This window comes from Poecile atricapillus, chromosome 23 (genome assembly GCF_030490865.1).
Source record: "Poecile atricapillus isolate bPoeAtr1 chromosome 23, bPoeAtr1.hap1, whole genome shotgun sequence".
NCBI lineage: Eukaryota > Metazoa > Chordata > Aves > Passeriformes > Paridae > Poecile > Poecile atricapillus.
The window spans coordinates 6541576-6561176 of record NC_081271.1 but is presented as its reverse complement, the minus strand read 5'-3'; the positions used below and the strand labels follow the sequence as shown (position 1 = coordinate 6561176).

At 46.0% G+C, this 19601-nt stretch overlaps 2 protein-coding genes across 4 annotated transcripts in view; both read right to left on the bottom strand.

Annotated features, from left to right (window-relative positions):
* Positions 1 to 14391, bottom strand: part of LZTR1 (leucine zipper like post translational regulator 1) — a 35383-nt gene extending 20992 nt beyond the window's left edge. For all 3 annotated transcript variants that reach the window (XM_058855786.1, XM_058855787.1, XM_058855788.1), the window contains exons 1-9: positions 14190 to 14391; positions 14055 to 14117; positions 13412 to 13468; positions 12728 to 12807; positions 12270 to 12378; positions 10555 to 10638; positions 9039 to 9096; positions 8354 to 8493; positions 7992 to 8193 (exon numbers count right to left, since the gene is read on the bottom strand). In XM_058855786.1, the coding sequence (XP_058711769.1) occupies positions 7992 to 8193; positions 8354 to 8493; positions 9039 to 9096; positions 10555 to 10638; positions 12270 to 12378; positions 12728 to 12807; positions 13412 to 13468; positions 14055 to 14117; positions 14190 to 14365 (969 nt within the window). In that variant the 5' untranslated portion in view covers positions 14366 to 14391. The remainder of the gene's footprint in view (positions 1 to 7991; positions 8194 to 8353; positions 8494 to 9038; positions 9097 to 10554; positions 10639 to 12269; positions 12379 to 12727; positions 12808 to 13411; positions 13469 to 14054; positions 14118 to 14189) is intronic.
* Positions 14392 to 16679: 2288 nt separating this feature from the next.
* IPO9 (importin 9) overlaps positions 16680 to 19601 on the bottom strand; it is a 38854-nt gene continuing 35932 nt past the window's right edge. The window contains exons 22-24 of the mRNA XM_058855824.1: positions 19270 to 19371; positions 18403 to 18479; positions 16680 to 17786 (exon numbers count right to left, since the gene is read on the bottom strand). Of these exons, the coding sequence (XP_058711807.1) occupies positions 17676 to 17786; positions 18403 to 18479; positions 19270 to 19371 (290 nt within the window). The 3' untranslated portion in view covers positions 16680 to 17675. The remainder of the gene's footprint in view (positions 17787 to 18402; positions 18480 to 19269; positions 19372 to 19601) is intronic.

Here is a 19601-nt window from a genome sequence, read left to right as displayed (position 1 = left end):
GAAGCAGGCAAATGCTGAAGGATTTTACTGAGCCTTTCCATAGGCTGTTGCTCCTTTCTTGGGCCTTTCCTTAGGCTGTCATTCTTTTCAGATTATAGCAATGCAGTCATCCAATTTATCACTGCAGGTACCCAAGAGTAACCAAAGTGCTGTTTATAACCCAAAAAGTACCTGTTCATTTTAAAAATCTGGCCTGGTATGAACTTTGGGAACACAGCTAACCATGAGCCAGGCAATTGCATTGCTGTCCCAAGAAAGTTATGGAGAATATCTTCCTGGAAGCTATTTCTACCACATGAATGAGGTGACTGGTACCAGTCAGAAAGGATTTACCAAGGGCAAATTTTTCCTGACTAACCTGATCATCCCCTTCACAATGCTTCATGGGTTATAGGAGGGCACTGCACTCTCAGCAAGTCTATGCTTGATAGCAAATTGTCAGGAGGGGTTGAAATGCTGGAGGCTGATATCCCAAAGGACTTAGCCAGACTGGAAAATGGGCCAATGGGTGCCTCAGGAAGTTCTGCTAAGTCCCAGCCCTGGGACAGTCATTCCTTAGAGGCTGGGGACTGGCTGTCCAGAACACAGTGCTGTAGAACACAGGTCTGGTGCAGAGGGTTCAGCAGCATCTTCTGGCAGCACAGCCAGCAGCCCCTCAGTTGTGCCAGCAGGCTCAGGGAAGGGACTTGGCCTCTTCTACTCACTGTTTTCAAGTCCCCAGCTGAAGGACTCTGCCCAGTTCTGGGATCTCCAGTACAGAAAGGCACTGACCTACATAAGTCCAGTGGAGGGACACCAACATCAAGGTTGTGATCAAGGGCTGGAGCACAGAATGCATGAGAGAAGGCAAAGGAGGCACCTTCCTGCTCTTCAGAGAGGTGCCTGGTGGGAAGAGAGGAGCCAATAGACTCAAGTCAGCACAGGAAGTTCTTTCTTAATGTGAGAGGAAAATGTCTTTGATCATGATAGTGGACAAACACTGGATGGAAGCCAGTGAAGCTGCTGGATCTCTAACCCTGGACTGGAATAAAATGGACAATGCCCAGAGAAACCTGTCTCAACCAGACCTGTCTTAAGCATGTGGCTGGATTCAAAACCTTGGAAGACCTTCCAACCCACCTGCTTTTGTGATTCTAAAATTCCCTCCTGTTCTTTAACATACTGCAAGGCTGGGAGCTCAGCTGTGCTCTTGTTACAATGAAAATTTAATTTATATCTAAGGTGTAAATTTAGCTTTTACTTTTCCCCTCTGATGGTACAGACAAGAAAACAGGGAATAAAAGCTCTATCATAGACACACAGAATGAACCTCTTCAAAGGCTATTTCCATTCCTTTTCCCCAGATGGGGTCAACAACACTTATTTTGCTCCTGAGAGAAAAAAATCCAGCCTGTTCTTAGAGATTTCCACTCGTAGACTTCTCAAAATGTCTCATGAAACCTTCAACACCACACTAATGTCAGAAAGCCAAAAATATTTTGTCTTCAGTTTACTTATTGAGATTGCCATAACTACATTGTCAACATAAATGCATCTATTGCAGCTTAACAAAGATGAAAGGCAGAGGATCACCTCTGCAAGCACCACTTCCTCATATGGAGCTGTTAATACAGAAAGAGACTGTCATGGATTGAAGCAGAAGATAGAAAGTTGAAGACCATGATGTAGAAACCTACAACTTAGAATAAATCACAGAATCACAGGATGATTTGGGTGGGAAGGGACCTTAAAGCTCATCTTGTTCCAATTGCTGCATGGCAGGGACATCTTTCATTACCCCAGGTCGCTCCAAGCCCCGTCCAACCTGGCCCTGGAAACTTCCAGGGATGGGGCAGCCACAGCTTCTCTGGGCACCCTGTGCCAGGGCCTCAGCACCTTCTTAGGGAAGAATTCCTTCCCATTATCCCATCTATCTCTGCCCTCTGGCAGTTGGAAGCCATTCCCCCTTGTCCTGGCACTCCAGACCTTTGTCCAAAGTCCCTCTCCAGCTCTCCTGGAGCCCCTTTAGGCAGTGGAAGGGGTTTTAAGTTCCCCCCAGAACCTTCTCTTTTCCAGGTGAACAGCCCCAGCTCTCCCAGCCTGGCTCCAGAGCAGAGGGGCTCCAGCAGCTCCACGTCCTTCCTGTGCTGGGAGCCCAGGGCTGGAGGCAGCTCTGCAGGTGGGGTCTGACCTGAGTGGGGCACAGGGGCAGAATCCCCCCTGCCCTGCTGCCCATGCTGGGGGATCAGCCCAGCACACAGTGCGGGGATCTGGGTTAAATCACCACACACAGAAGTGAAGTCATAGTAACAAAAGCTCGTTGCAATATCTCCTCTGGTTATGATAAGTGATAGGCGATGCAACAGAGACATCCTCTGCAATTGTGCTCTACACTGAGGATGAGATTGTTCCATTTGGCATTCACTGGAGAACACAGAATGGAAACCAGAAGGTAAATCCATTAACAATGACATCCAAACACATGGCAGCATAACCACAAAGGTCAGAGTATGAGGCTATCTGTAATTTATTTACAGCTATAATAATAGTAAATGTTATTTCCTTTAAAATTGTTTTAGTATGTATCAGTTGCAATTTAAAGAGCAATGTTAATGCATAATTCATAAGAGAGGATGAGGCAGTTTGAAGAACAAGACAAACTCCAGCCAAATCCAATGAACTCATCACAAAAGATCATATATTGAAATCTGACAACAGCTGACAGAAATCCAGTAACCAACCATTTGCTTCTCTTTGGCATGTGGCGTGCATCCAAAAATCCAATAGCCATAACAGAATTTTTGGGATCTTAATCTGACTTCCTAAATAAACCAACTGAAATTTAGACTTTCTTTGAGAAAAACTTTTTTTTTAGAAAATATCAAATCCTGGTTTAAGTGTTTTGAAGATTTTACAAAAAAAAACTGATAAAATGTTCCAATAAATAATTATTCTCATTCTTTAAAATTTGTAAACATTTGCTTTCCTTTATTTTTCACTGTAGATATTTCTAGTTTCAACTTGAAGTGGGTGGATCTTGTTTTATCTTTCACTGATAGATTAAAAACCCTCTGTTCCCCAGGTAAGCCAGAGAAGATTTAATTTCCATCATCTAAAAGAGACTTCACTTCATAGTTGGCCACTGCACATCCCATCTTCAATCACTCTTCCTGAACAACCTCCCTGGTTTGTGAACACAGCATGGGGAGATGTTATACTGGAAGATCTATCTAATGAACACAAGGATCATGTATTTATGTCATTTAATAACACAACACTGTGTCAGCTTCTAGAACCAAGAATATCACAACACCTCCAGCCATTTCAGACCACCAGGAGCTCTCTTAGCTCCCACAAGAACTGGGAATTGAAGTCATTGTTCCCAGGGGGGCTGTAAGGGAAACCATGAAGCCCAGACCACACACTCTGTTCATAAATGTATCCTACAGCCAAACTGAAACACGGACTTTTTGCACCCACCTTAAGAAGAAATCAAAATCCCTGAGTGGACTGTTATTGTAATCAGTAATTGGCAAAACTCAGGACAACTAGTAAGTATTGGAGGAAAACCCTGATTTTCTGCTGTCTTTCAAGGTTGGTGGCATAAGTTTATACAAAGTAATTGCTCCTCATTCAAAAAAGAATATTTCAAGTTCTTCTGTTACTCAATTTTATACCACCTTAATGTGGGTCACCTTAAATCTGTGTTGTTACAATTCCTTACCAGTGAGTGAGTAACAGAAAAATTCCTTCTGCCCATCATCCACAACATTTGCATTTTGCTTTCTCTGGGAGAATACTGTAAAAGGATGTAATAATGAACACCCCTCAGAAAGGATATGAACACAGAATTGACAAACAGAAGTGGAGCTGTACAATAGCATTAGCTACAGGTACTCTGATGTGCAGATTCTTATAAATACAAACATTTTCAAGATGTCTCTCTCCAGCTCACTGAGCACAGACCTGCCAAGGGTTTTTTAAAAAGGATGCAAGTCTCAACACTACACATTATTTATAAACATCAAAAGTACCAGTCTTCCCTCTGGATTGTGAAATGCTCAGTTTTATCTCTCCCAGCAGAACACAATACCTTGACAACTAGCCCACGTGTGAGGCAGATCTTGTTAGGGGGCTCACTGCAGGAATTTGGAGCATTGTGCACACAGTAACATGTTTCTCTTGCCTGAAGATACCTTGAGGGCTGTAACTGATCTCTGAACAAGGAGACTGGGGCAGACTCATCCCCAGGAGGAGGACTAAGTCCTTTTAATCTTCCTCAGCTGTCCATAAACCACGTCACTGTAATCTGTCCAAAAACCTCCAAAACTGAGCCTCCAAGTAAGCCCAAGAAGGTTACCAGCACATTAACCTCCCTTTTGGCTTATTGAAAGAAAAATTAAGAGCTTTGGAAATTGGAGATTTTTATTGCTCTTGGCTTTGAAAGCCCTAATTGTGAGACTGAAATGTTTCCCAGAACAAGTTTTAGAGATTTCCCTCATAACTTCAGGAGAGATGGATTACTCATCGGTGCCTGCAGCTACAGGGAGATGATTGGAACAGTGAGGAAGGAGAATTTCCCTCTTCCTGACATAACACTCTGCCTCTGTGAGGCAGTGGCTGCTCCAAACATCACCTTGGATTCTGTGGGTCTGTGTCCACAACTGTCTGTGTTCCCTGCCAGACCCAGAGCTCCTGTCATGCCCTGCAGAACTCTCCTCTCTGGAGCACAAGCCATGACTGCCACGTGCACACATCTGTCAACTGTGCAACATGGGGCATTCTTCCTCTAACTGCCTGCTGATTTCTTATGCTGCTCAAATCTTCTTCAGAAAGTAAAAGGTATTTTGAGTTCAATAGAAATAATTGAGGCAAACAAAAAATCTACTTCTTGTTTTTGAAATCCTTCAGTAGCTCTGTATAAAGAAAATCCAACATGCCAGGAAGCTTTGGCATTGTTATGCAGGCAGGCAAGGACTCAGACAAGATATTCCTGTGGCTGCCTTAGAAAAGGAGAACCCCCAGCTGTGAAGATCATCTCACAGCAAAGATGGGGAATAGCTCTGTGTGCTCTGTACAATAGATATATACATGTATTATATATAGGTTTGAGGAGCTACAGACTGCAATTGTGTAGCTCAGCAAGGATATCTTGTTATCCATTCTGGAGACATCCTAAAGCATAAAATGGCAGATCCTGGTTTATTTTTGAAGTAATGACCTGTTCCATCTCAGTTTGCCCTCTTTTATTCATTAAGCCATTTCCCATCCTCCATCCCACTGTGAGGCACTACCAAGAATTCTGAGTGTCCTGGGCAGAGAACTACAACAGGTCCATTGCCAGATCTATTCCCAGGCTTGTTCTACCTGTTTACTCAAAATGCAGAAAATGTCACTGTCTCAGGGCACCTGACACATGATTGCTGTCTGTGCCCAACAAATGCCTCTAGGACCTTCCTAGAACTCACTCTGCCCAAACTGGGCCACCTTTTCCAGGTAACAATGCCAAAATTTTTCAGCCTTGTGTGACTTGTCATCTTCTGTGTCACCCATAACAGAGGACATACAATTTCCACCTGACAGCCTATTCCTGCTTCTGGCACAAATAGGTCTGAAAAGTCCAAATCACTCCCCAGTCACCCTGAAAAGCTCCTTGGGGCAGCCTAAGTTCAGAGAACAAGACTGGAATGGCAGCAATGACTCTCTTTCAGTGTAAGTAATCTCTTCTGTAATCTCTTTTGCAAAGCACTGTAAAAATCACCACTGAATTAATAGCGTAGTCAGCACCAAACCTCATTTTGGACTCCAGAGGCTTTACCCATTCCATGCTAAACATCCAAAAGAAGAAAGAATTAAGGATATGCATCACGTGACCACAAGTAAGAAAGTAACCCCACTAAAGTGCAGTTAAGCAAAGTTGAAATGCAGCATTTCTAAGATCATACCACGTAATACAGAGGAAGCAGAAGGTAAACTCTACAATCCACCCATTGGAAAAGAAAAACCCAACTCTGAAAGTTGAGGTAGGTCATTCTGCTGCACAATAACAGAGGTCACTATCACTTCACACATGGCAGAAACCCTCAAGTGCTGAGACAGCATTGCACTTATCGACTTCTGTTTTGTTTCAAATTAACGTGAATAATTTTGTTCACAGAGATGGATAAATAACGAAAATCCAAGTTCAGAGTGTCCAGGGAACAGGATGGTATTAGAGATTCATTGCTACCTTTAGAAGTCTTTGCCAAAAGCTCATGGAAACTTTAGGAAAATGATTCTGAGAAATTACCTAGTTATGGCTCCAGAAGACACAAAATAATTTAAAACTTACTTGAAACACCAAAAGTCTCTAATTATTTGCAGTTAATTGACTTTTTAGGAAAATTTACTATCCTGTGTTTCAACACAACCAGTTTCACCTCCCATTTCTACCAAATCAGTGTCTAGATGCTGTACCAGAGAAAGAAACTGCAAAATACAACACAAGCAACTAGGAGACCTCTGTCTGGGATTACAGACAGACAAAGAAAAGAGCTTTGAAACCTGAAATGAAATTTAGCAGGGGATAACTCAGGGAACAATGCTGGTTTACAGCATTAGTAACACTGGCAGGAGCAGTTCTGCTCCTGGAAGCCATAAGCAATTGTGTCCCAAAGAACCAATGCCTGCTGAAGCCTCACACATGAAATGGTAACACTGGCAGGAACAGAACAGGATCTACAGTCCTGAAGGTAACTGTGGTTTTAGAAAGTTGAAGAAGCAGCTTTATTATTTAATGTGACAATAAATCAGTTTTGAAAAGCATTAAATAGGCTGCTGTGAAATGCTTTGGTCTAGTCACAGCTCCTGACAAGGCCTACGTGCACAGCTAATTTTGAGCAGTGTGTGGGTGGGATTCTCCAGCTCATCCAACCCTGTGACCTGTCTGCAAACACATGAACACACCAAACACCCCACACAGCTCTTGGGGGTGAGCCCTGTCACACCTGTGCTGGCTAAATCAGTAACTCTGCACCTGATCCCAATTCTTGCAACACTCAGCTGTCTGAGGTATAACCTCAGGCTGTGCAGTTGTGTGCACAGCACACACACAGGGAGCAGCTCACACCCTAAACCCACTGTGACATCAGCTGCAGTACCTTAACACGGCTTAAGATAAAATCTGTTCACATTAATAAACACAATGAATGCTGCTGTTCCAAAGCCAGGAACTACACACACTGGTATGGGCTTCAGGGAACAACTGCTTGTGCATTCTGGGATGAAATGATCCTCATTTATGTGACCTGAAATATGCACTGAATCCAGGTGAGCCCTTGGCACTTCCACCTGGAATACAAGATCTGTGAGTGTGCTATGAAAAAAATGGGCATTTTATCACACAATCTCTGCCTTGCATGAGTAGCAAAAGAAACAGATTAATATGTTCATCTTTCTTTTTTTTTTTTAATATTGTCTCATTTACAGTGTTTCCTTGGCATTTGGTGATCTACAGCCTTTTGATTGTAAAAACAGACATTTTAAAATTTGTATCTCTTATTAATGTAAGTATGCTAAAACAGTCTTTTCTGAGCCTCCATATTATTATTTGCCAGCCACAACTCTATGTATAATCAGAATTTATAAGATTTTATGCACATGGGCATTACAGTGACAAATCAAATCTTGTCTAGTTTTGAATTCTGCTTCAAGAGGATCACACAGCCAAGCAAAGAACCACTGGTACACATTGAATTCATTCTTCAGCTTCTGACCCAGCAAATGTTTGACTCATAACGCATATCAAAGCATTTCATGGTATTTCTTTAAAATGTGTTAAGTGAAGTTTTAGATGTGTCAACACTGACTAATTTTTAAGGACTGCTACCCACAATATTCCAGCTGATTAACCATCAGTGGGAAGGAGTTGTTACTATTTAGCTAAAATCCAATGCTCTTGTCAAAACGTGTCCACGGCAAAAATGAGTCAAAGAAGAAGGAGCACAAAGGAAAAAACGTGCTGAAGGTTTTACCTCACTGTCTGGGCTGGGCTGGATGACCTCCCAGGTCTGGGAGTCCACGTCGTAGCAGTGGAGCTCGTTGGGCAGCGTGTTGTCCGCAGCCCCCCCGAACACGTAGAGGTGCCGGTCGAAGGCCACCATTGTGTGTCCGTATCGCCGCTGGGGAGGGGGCGGCGAGCCCCGCAGCAGGTGCTCCGTGGGGATCCGTGTCCAGCTGGGACAGCAAACAGGATGGTTTTACACAATTCTTTACATTTTCTAACTCTATCCTTCGTCACCAGGAGACATTGGATTCTCCCTCAATACCCTTAAGTATTACATTTCGCAACTCAAGGATTATGTGGATTTTGCAGGACTTAATTGTCTATACTTACATCTTTTCCTTGAATTCAAACTGGAAGAGGTTATTGGTAATCTTTGCTCCACTCTGGCCAGAGAAAACAAACATCTTGTCTTTGCAAACCGCCACGGGAAAATTACAACAGGAAGGAGGAATTTCACCACTTTGTTCAATCTGAAAGATAATTAAGTTCAAAATCAGAAATGTATTGTTACAGTGCACAACTCGACGTGCTGAGGACACTGCAGGGCCACGGGACACAGGTGCAGCCAGGGTGAGCACATGGCATGGGCCCTGTAAAGCTGGAGACTCCTGCTGTGCTTACGTGTCTGATTTTCCCTGGATAAAAAGGTTGGGAGGCCACATTTTCAAAGCTCCCAGTACTGTAAGGATCAGGACTTAGGCCAGCTGGCCAGCAAAGCTCCCAGTCTGTGATAGTGGTCTGAGTGGGAATGCAGTCCCTTCCAAAGGGGACACAGCAAATGCCCCATGGGAAGTCCAAGTCCAGTTCACAGATTCACAAGCAATAAAATCACCCTTTCATACACACTTGGTTTTCCAAATACCCCAACCAAATCAAACTTGAACTGTTTCTTTTCACTGTGGGTCAAAAACACATTCTGGAGAAAGAATAGTGCAGTCTAGCATGGGAAATTTTAAATAATTTTGCATTAAAACCAAAAAAGAGGATTTTATGTGTTAAAATTAAAGCTTCTTACCTCTTCCCAGCAGGTCAGCTCTCTGTCCTGCAGGCCTATTGTCCACATGTCATTTAATCTGTGCCATAACACAAAAAATGCTTGATTTGAAACAGTTCATTTTTTTGTAACAGTGTTGAAAGGACAGAAATCCTATCTCATCAACATTCCTTTTGCACAGGAAGAATTTTCTACTTCTACTGACAGAAAAACAATTTTTAGAATACCTTTGTCCTATACCTAAATTTGACACCCCCACCCCAGCTTGCTTCAGTATTTTTCTAGTTACAAGTACACTGCAGTTAACTACATATAGCAACTCAGTCTGGAGCTCAAGGATTTCAGCTATTTAATCTTCAGGATTTTTACAAAATACCCCTTATTACCCTGCTCCTTCTGCTCATCCCTGTTAACTACTAAGATTGACCACTATTATTTACATGGCTGAATCCTTCCTTAAATACAGAAAGGAGGATGAAACAGGTAACCTGACACATCTCTGACTGTGCTGTTCCCAGAACAAGCTACTCACAGTAACTACAGATGTTTCCTTTGTTCAAATCTGCCTGGAGGCTCAAGTTCCATAAAAAAACATTTTTTAAACGTGATTAGACATATTTAACATAAATTAGACAGCTCTTCTCACCCACTCCTTCCTTACAGCTATCCAAGGCCCTGGGGGACTCCCTAAGCTGGCACTGAACAATCCCACAGAGTCATGCATCTTATACCAATTCCTTCTCCAGAAATAATAAAGACATCCCATCTGTTTTCCCCATTATCAGATTATCTTCTCCTGGAGACTTTGTGGAACTAGACACTTTTCTGAAGATTTCTCCTCAGAAGAGGAGGCAACCCAGCTCCTCATTTGTGACAATCTCTGTGTACTCTCAATGCAAATATTGTACATCAATGTAAATTACCCCTCAAGTTCATCATGACAGAAAAAGAAATGACACATCCAGAACTGACTGTTCCCTGAGAGACCAACAGCAAATGCAAGGAGCTACTGTGAGACAAAGCACCAGGCTCTCTCTAACATCTCAGCACCACTCCTTTCCAGTCTTTCCCCATAAAAAATCCTACCTCCCTTCAACCTAAATATTACATATTTCCAGAGACTTCTGAGAAAAAACTGACACGTTGCTCTTAGTTCTGTCAGATAATTTCCTAGCAAATCCAGGCTTTGCTATCTAAGTCTCAGCAACACCACCCGGCTTGTGACGGGGATTTTTCAAGAAATGTGCATTTGCCAAATGTCAAAGATCATTCTGCAGCCTTACAACCAAGCACACTGTCAAATTACACATCCACAGCCACTCTGAGTAACCAGATCTTTCAGCTTTAAGCACATACTACTTATCTGAACATGAACCAGTGAATTGCAAAAGTGCAATGCTCAACAACAGACTGGGTTTGCAAAGCTCCAGCTGAGTGCTGAAATCTCTTGGAATATGGAAATGTCTCTACAAAGGCGGAAAGTGAGGGGCTGGGATTTCACAAAAGCAGTCAAGGAGAGGGTGCTACTGCCCCATACCGTGCATTGCCATCATATCCAGCAAAGATCCACAGCTTGTCACTGTAAACTGTCGCACCATGAGCTGACCTGGCCACTGGCAACCTGCAAGGAAGAAAATGCAGACAATAATCTTCCCTCTGCAGCTGTAGAGGGGCTGCAGAAGGATCTAAGAAATGTAAGAAGTCCCCTACACAAAATTGCTCCTGCCATGCACCCTCCAAACACTGAGTGAACCTCTGAAGGCATCTGTTAGTTTTGCACTCTGCTGCTTTCAGTAAAGAGACACCACCTTAATGCAGACAGGAAAAAAAAAAAGGAAACAAATCCCAACTAATTCCTTGCCAGGACTCAAATACTCTTAAGAGTACTTCTCATAAAGTAGTTAAACAATGGGAAGATTCATAGCACCACTGGTAGAGCAAGGTGGCAATCGACTCTTGCTATGAACATCCCACATGTATTCCCACAGACTAAGCAAGTGAAACACAGAAATGAGACCAGGACAGAGCTCAGGATACCCATTTGGGATCATTCAGGGCTGTTCCCAAGATGTAGTACCCACAATGAAAGATCAAACCTATGCTTTCTCTTCCATAATCTTTGTTGTTTTAACTAAATCAGCCAGGTTGAACAAACCTGTGATGCCACAAGGCATCTGTTGGCTTGTCTGAGGTCATTGTGCAGCATGAACACTGTAACTCTGGGAAACAGCAAGCAAAATATGAGTTTGTAAACTGAGTAAGAATTACTTTCCAAAATGTCCCAAGTTACCAGAATTAACCAGAAAAAGTAATTACTAATAGGGTCTCTGTTCTGAAATATAATGTGCTCATCAGAGGTGAGCTACAGTAACACAAGAATGGATGTGACATTCCTCATCCCTCTCCACAAATCACAAAAACAAACATCCCCTTCCCTCTCTCCAATGAAACCAGCATTTCAGATACTTCAGCTGTGTATAGGATTGTGGATAAAGACTCCACATGACCCTTACTGGGGAGTGGTAAACACAGAAATGTTTGGGCAGAAAGGGACCTTCAAGCCCATCCAGTCCCACCCCCTGCCAATAGCAGGGACACCTTCCACTATCCCAGGTTGCTCCAAGCCCCATCCAACCTGGCCTTAAACACCTGAGGGATGGAGCAGCCACAGCTTCTCTGGGCACCTTTGCCAGGGCCTCGCCACCCTCACAGCCAAGAATTCCTTCTCAATATCCCATCTATCCCTGCTTTGCCAGTATGAGGCCATTCCCCTTTATCCTGTCCACCCCATTGTAAAAAATACTGAGTAGCTGGATCACAATCACTGTCAGAAATGGCATTCTGAAATGTCCATGGAGTCAACTTTAGGAAGCCATGTGTTAGTGATTCTGGTTTTCCGTGGAACACTGAATCTCAGGAGCCCACGTTCATGAGGGATCAACATTTTCCAAGCTATCCTTGAAACTGAAAGAATTCAGAAAAAACCCCAACTCCCTTTGTTCCCATCCCTTCTGTCATGGACCTGAAACATGAAGAGTGGATTTTGGACACATTTTCTTTATAGTGCACTCTGGAAAGGAGGCCTTCCAAAAAAACTCCTGTAGAACCAAAACACTTTAATTGTAAAAGCAGAGCAGCAATCATGCTGCAGCCCAAACATCAGCACTGTCACTAGGTCTGACTGTGCTATGTGAAAGGATGCCAAGCTACCCTCACTCCCCCAAAGTGTGAGGCAATGACACCAGCTCTTACCTTCCCTCAGTCTTCCACTCTGTCCATTGCCCAGTTGCAAACTTATACTCAAAGAGGTCGTTTTTATTCTTCAGGTTAGAATTGGAATAGATATCTCCAGTGTAACCACCTGGACAACAAGAATTCCATTAGACTCCCAGGCAAGGAGCACACACACTCCCAGGCATTGCATTAGGAAAAACTTTTGATTGTATAAAGTGTTTGGCTAATGGACTACTACAGAAGGAGACTTATCCTCCACTCCTCCTAAAGAATCACTATGGTAATGAGCTTCGAGTCATCCTTACTTTAAACAAAGCAGCAAAATATTCCCAAAGTTGAAACCACACTCAGCCATGAAAAATACTGGATTTGCTACTGAATGAGATCTTTGACACTTCCTAAAGATCTCTCATTCTTTTTTCAAACCAGTACAGCAGCACATCTACCACTCCCAGCACAAGCTGCTGCTGCCTTACCAAACACAAACATGCTGCTCCCGTAGACCACGGCAGAGTGGTGATACCGTGGTGCTGGTGGCGTCCCCGTCGTGAAAGCCCTGCAGAGGTTACAACAGCAGCAGTCAAACACCCTGGTCATGCTTTGGGAACTCAGAGCTACTGTGCAGACTCAGAAAAGAACTAACTGTTAGAAATTATTCTTTTGTTTCTGTGTTACACTGATTTTAAATAGTTGATTGAACTAAGATTTTAGGGAACAGAAATACGGTATAAATGGTCAAAAACATGCTGTTGCTGAAATCTATTGGGCAGAACTGGAAAGCGGGACACAGGTGAGATAAGACAGACAGACTGCCTGCCCAGTGCAGGAAGGTGTGAGCCATGCCAGCAGCTTTGCTGGCCCAAGGGGTGCAGCACACCCGGTCCCTCTGCTCTCTCACAGGCTGCAGGAACAGAGGTGACCCTGGTCCTCTCCCTTGTTGTGCTGCCCGGTTTCCCCTCGGGCAGGACCGATAACCCCGATGGCCCAGCACACAGCAGGCTGGCAGGGAACAGCTGTGACAGCGCTGGGCCGAGGTGACACTTCCTCTCGGGTACTCGGGTAGTGCCACAACTTTCACACCCGGCCCGAGATACTGAGGGAAGCCGCGGCGTGTCCTGCCCTGCTGGTGCCCGGGGACGGTGAGGGGCCGCGCTGCCCACCTGCACCACGAGCAGTCCTTCACATCGAAGCGCAGCAGATCGTTCAGCATCGTCTTCCTGCGGGGAGGGACGGGAGAGGCGGCTGAGCCGGGCCGGGGGTCGGACAGGGGTGGTCCCGGACCCTCAGCCCTGCTCCCCTCACACCCCGCTCCCCTCACACCCCGCTCCCCTCACACCCCGCTCCCCTCACACCCACATCCCCTCACACCCCGCTCCCCTCACACCCCGCTCCCCTCAAATCCCGCTCCCCTCACACCCCGCTCCCCTCACACCCCGCTCCCCTCACACCCCGCTCCCCTCACACCCACATCCCCTCACACCCCGCTCCCCTCACACCCACATCCCCTCACACCCCGCTCCCCTCAAATCCCGCTCCCCTCACACCCCGCTCCCCTCACACCCACATCCCCTCACACCCCGCTCCCCTCACACCCACATCCCCTCACACCCCGCTCCCCTCAAATCCCGCTCCCCTCACACCCCGCTCCCCTCACACCCACATCCCCTCAAATCCCGCTCCCCTCACACCCCGCTCCCCTCACACCCACATCCCCTCACACCCCGCTCCCCTCACACCCCGCTCTCCTCCCACCCACCTCCCCCCAACCCCGGCCCTGCTCCCCGCGTTCTCAGCTCCCCCTACCCGTTGTCCCCGCCGAACACGTAGATCGCATCCCGATAAGCCACCACGGTGTGTTTGCTGCGCCTGTGGGCGGCACGGACAGGTCAGCGGCGCCGGGAGCCCCCCTCCCACCATCCCGTCCTCTCCCCAGCTCACCGGGCCCCCACGAACTCGTCGCAGGGTGGGAGGCGACGCCAGCGATGCACGGTCTCGAAGGGCCCGAAGTTGAGGGTGAGGTACTCGACGCTGTCCGAGCAGCTGTGGTCGAAGTCTACACTCGGGGCCACCTTCGAGCGCCCCGCGCCACCCGCCGGGGCGGCCGCCGCCGCCATGGCCCACGCCTGGCCTCTGGACTACAGCTCCCAGCGTGCCCTGCGCGCCCACGCCGCCAGGCCACAATTCCCGGCGTGCATCGCACCCAGGGCGCCGGCCCGGCAGCTGCCAAGCCCTGGACTACAGCTCCCAGCATGCACCGCTAGAGGGGGGGCCCGAACGCCACTGAGGGGCTCAAAGGACCCGCGTTCGAGGCCGGGCCGGGGGCCGAGCCCGCGGGCGCTGCCCAGGTAAAGACCCGGGTAAGGGCGGGGAAGTCAGGCCGGATTCTACATTACAAGAGTTTGTTAATTCACTCCCAAAAATGAACAGTACTGATGGATATGCATAAAGTCTCATTCCAGGGTCCGAGCTGGGCGGTTCTCTGGTCCGTGGGGTCGGAGTTTCGTGCTGCTCCCCGGAGAACGCTCGGTGAGCAAACACGGCCAGTTCATCCCCACAGACGAGTCCTGAGCGGGATGTGTGTACCGGGCACCAACGCAGCAGTGGGCATGTGCCCTCACCTGTGCAGTCACCCACAGCCCACCCTTTGCTTTTTCTTAGTTTGTGTTTCCTAACATGGTGTCAGACACCTCTATGACCATTAGTTTAGTTTCTTCACAACAGCAGACAACACAAGTGATGCTGCACCTCAAAAACAGACTTCAGACGCTGTTTCAGAGTCCAGCAGCTTCCATCCTGAGCAATCACTGTGTTACTACTACTCAGAGGTTTTTGGGCACAATTCCTGCAGCAAACACAATCCTTGCTTAAAGACACAGAACGGAGCCTTCAGGGAAGATGACACTGGTTAAGCAGAAAAGCAATGAAGTCATGAGCACCAGAACTTCGCTGAGGTCCCTCAAAACATCTCCCTTTTGCACCCTCTCAGATCCTATCCAGTCTCTTCCTAGGGATTGCTTGAGCCAAGGGTATTTCTTGCCAAGACCACCCTGCACAGGGTAAGGGTGCTGGCAATAATTGCTGCACAACCACACCATCCCTGTGCCAGTCCTGCCCCTTGGGCTGGTCAAGCTTCAGCTGCCATGCAGCAGCACCATGCCCACCCGGCTCAGCCTGCATCCGAGGGGAGGATAAAGGAGGGAGAGTGCAGAGCGCCAGTTCAGCCAAAGGAACAACCTTCCCACTTCTCAAGCAATCAAGTAAGGGACACTGTGCCTTCTTCTGTCCATCTATGCTGTGGGAAACTCAGGTAGGTGAATCTTTACACGTAGAGACAGTGCCACTTACCCCCCCCATCCTTCCCACTCACACTGAAAAAACATTGATAACTGCAAATCAAAGTCATTTTTACCCAAAACACAGATGAACTCCAGCAGGAACATAGCACTGACCCATTTGTCTTTTGGAACTTTACAATGACACAGACACCCTTAAATGTTTCAGTTCAGTGTCAGTACTAATGTCAGCCTCATTTTTCATGGTCTTGTTTAAATCCATACTCTGACCTGGCTAAAACCCCCTCCAAGGCACAGGACACCAGCCCCAGCTCCCACTGGAGCACACATGAACCCCACCAACAGCTCTGTGAGCCCAGGCTAACCAGCCTTCAATGTGCTGTTTCCTTCTGATATCCTGAACATACCTCAATGCTTCCAGATGTTTGGCATCCACTTTCCTCCAAGTATGGATGGATGGGTTTCAGCCTTTGCTGCTGGTGCACGTGGCAAAAAAAAGCTGGTCCTGCTTCTTCCCAGAGCTGGGACCAATTCCTCTAAGGACACTCCTGACCCTTCTGGAACAGCCATGTGGACACACCACTGCAGCCATCAGCTTTTTGGTAGGTTTACAAACTTACCAAGTTTAACTTGTTGGCCCTAGCAGGTCAGAGCACCCTGTTTATTAGATATTCTCAAAGACCAGAGAATCCCCAGGGAAGAAAGACACTGAGACTCAATGGCATGGGAAGTGCTTGTACCTTATTAGACACATAAAAATCAGGCTTCAAACTCTGCTTCTCATAGTTAGGCACAGAAAAAATTGAGAACAGCTCAGAGGAGTCTGCAGGGGATGGGGGGCTCCCCCCAGCTCTGCCCATTCCTGAGCACATGAGACCAGTGAGATTCAGGACTCCAGGTTATGGAGGGTTTGATACAACATCAAAACAAAGCATTCCACAAAGGAACAGCAAGTGCCTTTCTTAAAAGGAAACTGTAATGGCTGAGCCTGTTTTAAGCAGCAGATACAGCACAGGACTCCCTTACTGTCCAGGTGACTCCCATGAAACATCCAAACATCCTCTGGCAGCACATAAAGAACGTGTCCTAAGGAGAAATATGTTTTTAAAAAGTGACTTCAGGAAACAAGCACAAGTTCCTTTTAAATCTGTTTTATAACAAGGATACCAATGTACATTTTAATAGTTTTATTTCATTTTCCCCAAAAGGGAACCAAAGGCAGAGAGGTGTTGTGAGATACATTACACTGTTCTCATGGGGAAATCAATTTGCAAATGTTATTTTACCACTCTATAAAAATACACACAGGAGTGTGAAAAAAGCAAAGGAGTTCAGAGTGGCTGTCATGGAGCAAATATGTTAAATACAATCAGGTTTTTTTCTCCTAAAAACTGTGGCTCCTTGGGTTCCAGAAAACCAGTCTTTCATAGCCACATGCCACAGGAACAGAAATTTAAGTGGTGGCTTCCTCTGAGCATGTGCTAACAATGCTAACAAGTGTTAGTGAAGAACTGCTCCCATGGGAGATGTGAGCGACAGAGCCCCCGTCCGCACCAGGAAAGAAGATATGCACTCAGTTTCATTGCCTCAGCTTCCCCTCCAAACTCCTGTGAACTGGCTCCATCCCGTCCAGGCAGCTCTGAAAAGAGTCTGTGGGTCTATAAAAGAAGTCACGTTGTAGGATCAAGATATTTACCCTGTGTTACGTGAAGAGGAACAACAGCCAAGAACAACCTTCCCACTTGTCAAGCAATCCATAAGTGACCCGGTTCCTTTCTCTGTCCGACTGTGCTGTGAGAAACTGAAAGTGCCTCTTCACAGGTAGAGACAGCTTCCTTTCAAAAATATTAAGGACACATTATTTTTTATCTTTAAGAACTTCCTGGAAAGTTACTGTGGAAAATGAAAGTGCTCCTGTGGTGAGACCAATGTGCAATGTCCTTGCTGCTTTCTCAGGATTCCTTCCCTTAGCAGATGCATGTTAAGATGAGGCTCAAAAAAACAAGGCCATTGTCGACCTGGAACAAGGCAGGCAGACACTGGAAAATGTTTTATGTCCAATCATAAAACGTGGAATTAGCCAAAAAACCTCTATTGTTCAGATCTGGCAGGTGTGGTCTCTGGAGTGGGTCTATATCCCGATGGCCTGCAGCACTCGCTTCTCGTTGTCGTTGAGGTGGTCAGAGAACATGGCATAGCAGGGCTGCTGTGCAAACTGGCACAGGAAATCGGTGAGATAGGCCTGGGAGGGACAGAAACACCCTGTCAGCACCACCCTCCTGGAAAATCCTGCTGCTTCCATCTGTCAGGAGACATCCCAACATGCACCAAGTAGGACCCCGGGATTGAAGGGAACAGAAAGGAGCGGTGCAGAAGGAGGAGTGGAATCAGAAGGAAAGGTTGGAGCAGAGGAAAAAGGGTGGGAGCAGAGGGAAGGGCCCATCAACAGCTGCAGGTGGTGGGAAAAGCAGGAGCAAAGGGTAACACAGGGGCTGACTGTGTGGGAGCACCTCCAAGTGGAGTATGAAATTCTGTCATGTTCACTCTCCAACCTACTCCTGACTTCTGCCAGTAGCTGTGAAGCTCACAAGTAGAAAAGTCTCATCTCCCCCTGTTCAGAGTTTTGTTCATTCACATTTCCATGTCATGGATATTAATGATAAGGAAAAATAGCTCCAGAAATTCTTGGGACACTTGGCCCTTTCCAAAGTAATTTCAATTAACAGAGTGCCTTCTGGATGACAATCAATAACTGGCGTTTGCAGTGCTCACACATTTGTTAAAGTACAACATTTAGAAAATTAAAGTTTACAGAGAATGATTGGAATCTGACAAAACCCCTCATTCTAGAGCATCACCTGGAGATCTATTTGGTAAAGAGGGTCCTTTAATGCATCTGGATCATCTTCTTCATCATCTTCATAGTAATCTTCATCTGTCAGAGGCAAATCAGCAGGTTTTAACATCAAAAAGAGCAGACTACCTCAGGAAATTTTCTACCAAGCTACTGAAACCCAAGGATCCACCAAAAGTAAATAGTTTCAGCAGTGCTGGGAAAAAGAAAATTGTATCCAGAATATTCATTCCTTTATGTCATGTGATAGAAATCACTGAAGCCCAGACCCAGGGTCAGAGGAGGCTCAAGGAACACGCAGGTGAGCCAAGCACACATGGGACACTCACAGGCAGGCTTGGGAATTCCATGCACCAGAATCTTCTGCCTTAATCCCACCTGAGGGTGACACTTTGCCAGTTCTGTGCTAATGGGAGCAGCATCCCTTGCTGTTTCCCTGTAAAGTTCTCCCTTCTGAGGCTACATGAAACTGAGAGATGATGCACCTGCTCATCTCTTTATGCAGCACTTGTTCCTCAAGCTCTCTCCACAAACAAGCTCACCCATCCCTTGGACACTGTCGTGCTGAGCTCACACCTACGACTTTGAGCAGCAATTTTCTCTTTAGAAAAACACCTGCAGGAACCTCCCAGCTGTGAAGCCTGTGCAGCATCTGAACTCCCAGGTGATGGTATTTATAATGCAACAATTTAATCACCATGTTGCTCAAAGCCATGGCTTCTCCAGAAAGTTCTTATTCACAATCCCAGGGCAGAATTCCTTCCCTGTGCCTGCAGTCTTTGTTTTGCAGCTGCCAAGGGAAGGAAACTTTGACTAGGATGTCACCTACTTGATTACTTCTCTGAAGAAGGACTTTCAAGCTGCTACTCACCATACTTGTTTGTGGAAAGGATATCTGATAAGAACTGTCCTGCTAAGCCCTCATCTTCATCCTCGTCTTCTTCCTGATCCTCCCACATATCATTTGAATCATCTGTTTAGAAAAATAAAAAATCTAGAAATGATTTAAATCCAAGAGGTCCAGTCTGTGATCACTCTATAGGGGACTGGAGTTTGTAGGCAAACACATCCCTGCATGTGTGGATGGATGAAGATAAAAACCTGCAATTCTCCTTATCCTTTTGGAATGTTTCCAGAACTGGAGCCAAGCAAAAGGCAACAACAAGAATGGTTACTTGAAGAAGGAAGAAAGGAAAACCAGTT